Source organism: Cervus canadensis, chromosome 4 (assembly GCF_019320065.1).
Source record: "Cervus canadensis isolate Bull #8, Minnesota chromosome 4, ASM1932006v1, whole genome shotgun sequence".
In the NCBI taxonomy this organism is placed as follows: Eukaryota; Metazoa; Chordata; class Mammalia; order Artiodactyla; family Cervidae; genus Cervus; species Cervus canadensis.
Genome location: NC_057389.1, coordinates 102,020,649 through 102,025,993, shown reverse-complemented (window position 1 = coordinate 102,025,993; position 5,345 = coordinate 102,020,649). Strand labels below are relative to the sequence as shown.

At 45.8% G+C, this 5,345-nt stretch overlaps 1 protein-coding gene across 1 annotated transcript; it reads right to left on the bottom strand.

Moving 5' to 3' along the window:
• Positions 1 to 3,332: 3,332 nt before the first annotated feature.
• On the bottom strand, positions 3,333 to 4,280 carry LOC122439367 (olfactory receptor 1361-like). The gene has a single exon (XM_043464439.1). The coding sequence runs from the start codon at positions 4,278 to 4,280 to the stop codon at positions 3,333 to 3,335; it is 948 nt and encodes a 315-aa protein (XP_043320374.1).
• Positions 4,281 to 5,345: the final 1,065 nt, after the last annotated feature.

Below are 5,345 nucleotides of genomic sequence, written 5' to 3'. Positions count from 1 at the left end.
CTCTCTACCTGTGACTTCACTATGGGGTACCTAATACATCCCATACCCCTGAGGACCTGTGAGTAAGAAATCTTATTTTTACAAAGTTGCCCAGTGGTTGTTGCTAAGGTGTGTCTTGCGATCATAAGAACCACAAGGGCTAGTCCAGCCAGCAGGTGATAAAGCGACCTGGGTAAATCAAGCAATACAAATACTTTGGCCAGGAAAACGCTTTGGGTATGGCTACTGCCTGGGAGCAAATAGCCTGCTGAGTGTTGCAGAGAATTATGTTGAAACCATGCACTGAGCTTATGCCTGTTTGAGCCTTAAATTAATGCCCAGGTCCCTAAATCACACCAGAGGAATCAGACGATGATGGCTGTAGAGTTCCCAAGAAGGGTATCTCCTTCCATGAAATGTTCAGTTCAGTCGTGTCCAGTTCTTTGAGACCCCATGGACTGCAGCACGCCAGGCTTCCCCGTCCATCACCAACTCCTGGAGCTTGCTCAAACTCATGTCCATCAAGTTGGTGATGCTATCCAACCATCTCATCCTCTGCTGTCCTCTTCTCCTCCTGCCTTCGATCTTTCTCAGCATCAGGGTCTTCCAGTGAATCAGCTCTTTGTGTCAGGTGGCCAAAGTATTGGAGCTTCAGCTTCAGCATCAGTCCTTCCAATGAATATTCAGGACTGATTTTCTTTAGGATGGACTGGTTTGATCTCCTTGCAGCCCCAAAGACTCTCCAGAGTCTTCTTTTGAAATGCGGTGTGAAGTAAAATTCATATTTTATGACAAGACAATGAAAATTTAAACATAGAAAGTCATCTCTGCCCTTTGACCTCCTGTCTCCCCTCAACTGTGACTGTGTATCCCCTCAACACAACTGTGTGTTATACATCACCAAACTTCCCCACTGATAGGAATACCTGCTCAGCTATAGAGAGGAACACGCTCCTAGCATTAATTAGACAACTCTTTAAAAGATTGCATTCCTTCTTGATCTTATTAGGGGTCACAAGACCCACTATGATGACACATGTCTGGATTATGTAACTATCAATAACAGGTCATTTTGATGTACAGCCCTGGGATCCCCTGGTGGCTCCGTGGTAAAGAACCTTCCTGCTTCTTTTGCAGATACTTATAGACCACTGTGGGCTTCCCTGGGGGTTCAGGGGGTAAAGAATCTGCTTGCAATGCAGGAGACTTGGGTTTGACCCCTGGGCTGGGAAGATCCCCTGGAGAAGGGAATGGCTACCCACTCCATTATTCTTACCTGGAGAATCCTGTGGACAGAGGAGCCCGGTGGGCTATAGCCCATGGGGTTGCAAAGAGTCAACACGACTGAGTGAATAACACTTTCACTTTCATAACCCAGAGTGGAATGTGAGAAGTACATGGCACTTCAAGATAATGGGCTTGTCTCCCCTGACCTCTCTGATTATTTTTTGATAATCTAGGGTTCACAGCTTCAATGTTACAGACAATAATAATGCCCTGGGAAATAGGCAAGAAATAAGATATAAAGAACCTGGGTTTCTGAATGCTTGAAAGGAGCAGAATCAGCCACTGACCTAGAATTCTGACTGTTGCATGAGACAGAAATAAACTATCTTGTTTGAGTCATTACTTTTTGTCTTTTTTTGTTTTTAGCAGATGTTGTAGATTGAATTAGGTCCATTTCCCAAATTCATTTGCTGAAATCCTAACCCTCAATATTTCAGAATGTGACCTTATTTGGAAATAAGACTGCTGCAGATATAAAGGGGCTTCCCTGATAGCTCAATGGTAAAGAATCTGTCTGCAATGCAGGAGACACAGGGGACGCAGGTTCAATCCCTGGGGAGGGAAGCTTCCCCTGAAGCAGGAAATGACATCCCACTCCAGTATTCTTGCCTGGAAAATTCCATGGATAGAGGAGCCTGGTGGGCTACAGTCCAGGGGGTCGCAAAGAGTCAGACGTGACAGAGTGACTGAGCATGCATACATGCAGATATAATCGTTAAGATGAGGTCATGTTAGAGTAAAATGGATTCCTAATCCAAAGTAACTGGTGTCCTTATAAAAAGGGAATATTTAGAGATGGACATGCACACAGGGATACATGCATACCTGTAAAGACGAAAGCAGGTATCTACAAGTCAGGGACATCAAAGAGAGATAGTAAACCACCAGGTGGGGAGAGAGGCATGGAATAGACGTTCGCTTATACCTCAGAAGAAACCAACCTCTAGTGCCTTGATTTCAGACTTAGGGTCTCCAGAAGTGGAGGACAACAGATTTCTTTTATTTAAGCCATATGTTGACAATTTGTGGTATTTTGTTATAGAAACCCTAATATAGCAAATAGGTTATTCATCCTAACACAAAAATTAGTATCAGAAGTGGAGTGTTCTAATTACAAAATAAAAAATTAGTTGCACTAGTCTAGTGACCTGGTGGCAAGGACACAAATATTGCAGACTGCAAAGCTGGTGAACCTTGTTATGCCAAAGAACAATATTTGGTAATGTCATCATCTGGTATAACCTACTGGAAAGGTAGAGCGTAGGTCTACTGAGTCTGTGTTTCTAGAAGTGATTGGGAAGAGTTAGAATGCCACCATAAGTTGACTGCTCCTGGCTGCTTGCAGCAAGGAATCACAAGAAAGAGGTGATCTGACCCAAGAACAAGCCAGTTTTGAAAGTCAGAAATACCACACGATTGGAAGAGCCAACAACTTTCTCTTCTCTCAAACAGTTTAAATAGGGATTTTGCCTCATGCCCAAGACTGTTATTTCAAATAACCATTAACAAAGAATGACAGAGATGTGGGTAGTTCAAGAAACCAAATAATGTAAATTAAATAGACTTAAGAACTTTGGCTAGAAAAGAACACTGAGTATGGTTCCTAGCAACTAGAAGTACTAGACCAGATGTCTGCTGTTTCTTGAAGGAGCTCAATTGCTAAAAAATCCAAGAGTCTGCAAAACCTTACACCCTTCGAGTTTTTGCCTTTGTGTCTCTTTGTTACAGCAGCTTAACCTGACCTTAACCAAAGTAGCACTTGAATCCTGGTCTCTCTGGTTTCCAGAGTGCTTCCTTTAACCATGATGTGTTATTTAGACTTCAGTTTAAGTGCCACAAGTTCAGAGATTTTGTTTGTCCCCTGCCAGACTCTTGAAAGAGTGTAAATAGTAACCAACCAGTAGTAAAATGTAACAGATGTTCAATAAATATCCCTTGGAAGGATAAAGTAATAAAGCAAATGAACCAAGAGTGAAATGGAGGAACTATCTAAGACTGGGACTGTGCAAGAAAGTTCAGGACAGATGGGTGCTGAATTTGGACATTCAGATGCCACAATGCTGTAGTCACTGAATAAAAACTGGCCTCCTGCTGATGAGGGCCCCCAAGGCGCCCTTTATGTCGCTGTTGCGTAGGCTGTAGATGAAGGGGTTCAGCATGGGGGTGACCACAGTGTACATCACTGCAGCGACTGTGTCCTTCTGGGCTGTATGGGAAGACATGGGGCTGAAATAAACCCCAATGATGGTGCCGTAGAACAGGGACACCACAGAGAGATGAGAGCCACAGGTAGAGAAAGCCTTCCGCTTGCCTCTCGTGGATGGGATCCCTAAAACGGCAGCAAAGATGTGTGTATAGGAGACCAAGATGCCCACAAAGGGGGTGATGATAGGCAGGGCTCCCACAGTGTATACCATTGCATTGTTGAGAAAGGTGTCAGAGCAGGCGAGCTTCAGCAGAGGGCTCAGGTCACAGAAGAAATGGGGGATCCGGTTGTGGGTGCAGAATGAGAGACGGGTCAGTAGTACTGTGTGGGTCAGGGCATTCCCGAAGGCTGCAGTCCAGGACGCTGCCACCAGGAGGCTACAGAGCTGTGGTGTCACAGACATGGCATAGTGTAGAGGGTGACAAATGGCCACATAGCGGTCATAGGCCATGGCGGTCAGCAGGAAGCTGTCGATGCCAGCGAACCAGATGAAGAAGAACATCTGGGCCAGGCAGCCAGCATAAGGAATCCCTTTGTATCCTGACACGTGGTTGGCCAGCATCTTGGGGATGGTGGTGGAGGTGAAGCAAATGTCCACAAAGGCCAGATTGGCCAGGAAGAAGTACATGGGCGTGTGGAGCCGGATGTCAGTGGCGATGGCCAGGATAATGGACAGGTTCCCCAGTTGCGTGACCAGATACATGCTCAGGAAGAGTATGAACAGCAGCTGCTGTTGCTTGGGGTCCTCCGAGAGGCCCAAGAGCAGGAACTCAGAGACAAGGGTGAGATTTGCCCCAATTTCAGCCATCCTGAATCAATCAGAAAGGAAACAGAGGAGCTGTCCAGGGTCCTGGTCAAGGCCAGCCCCTCCTTTGCACCCTGGATCTCATCCCCTCTCCTTCGTTCAGCCGTTCATCAATTCTTCCCAGTCTCCTGCAGCAGAATCCCCCCACCCATGTGCTGGATCATTTCCATCAGTAAACACACCATTCATTCTGCACAGCCCACCTGCTGGGTGTCACCAGCAGGTTGGTGGACAGCTCCTAAGCACACTGACTATCTCTCACCCCTACCACCTGTGTCTCTGTGCACCAAGGCTTTATCTGATCACCGGAGCAGGCTTAACCTGCAGACGGTGTAACGAGGAAGTGCTGGGAGTTGACATCTCAAGAATGACTTTTGGCTAGTGAGGGACTGGGCTTGTTGGGTGAATGTCCCAGCTTCATCCCTTCTGAGTGAGGTAGCTCTGGGGTGTGTTCTCACCAGGATCCCTACTCCTCCACACCTTCCTTCCCCAAACACTCACTGAGTCTTCTGGGATTCTTTTTCAAATAAATATTTGCACTCAAGTTCTTGACTCAGAATCTGCTTTGGGGAGAACTCAAATTAAGATGGGTCAGTGGAAAAGAATCCATCTACCAATGCAGGAGCTGCAGGAGATGCGGGTTCAATCCCTGGGTCAGGAAGATCCCCTGGAGGAAGAAATGGCCACCCATTCCAGCATTCTTACTGGGATAATCCCAAGGACAGGAGCCTGGCAGACTACAGTCCATGGGGTCACAAAAAGTCAGACACAATTTAGTGACTGAACAGCAACAACAACCGCAAGCAGTGTGTTGTGTGCTTATAAAATGCTCTGTGCTATACAAGATGTACCAATTTATCATTATCTTCATTTTTTACATTTATTAATATTTATTTATTTTATTGGAGTATACTTGCTTTACAGCACTGTATCAGTTTCCGCTAGACAAAGAAGTGAATCTGCTATGCATGTGTGCTAAGTCATTTTGGTCGTGTCCAACTCTTTGCGATGCTATGGACTATAGCCTACCAGGCTCCTCTGTCCATGGGATTCTCCAGGTAAGAATAC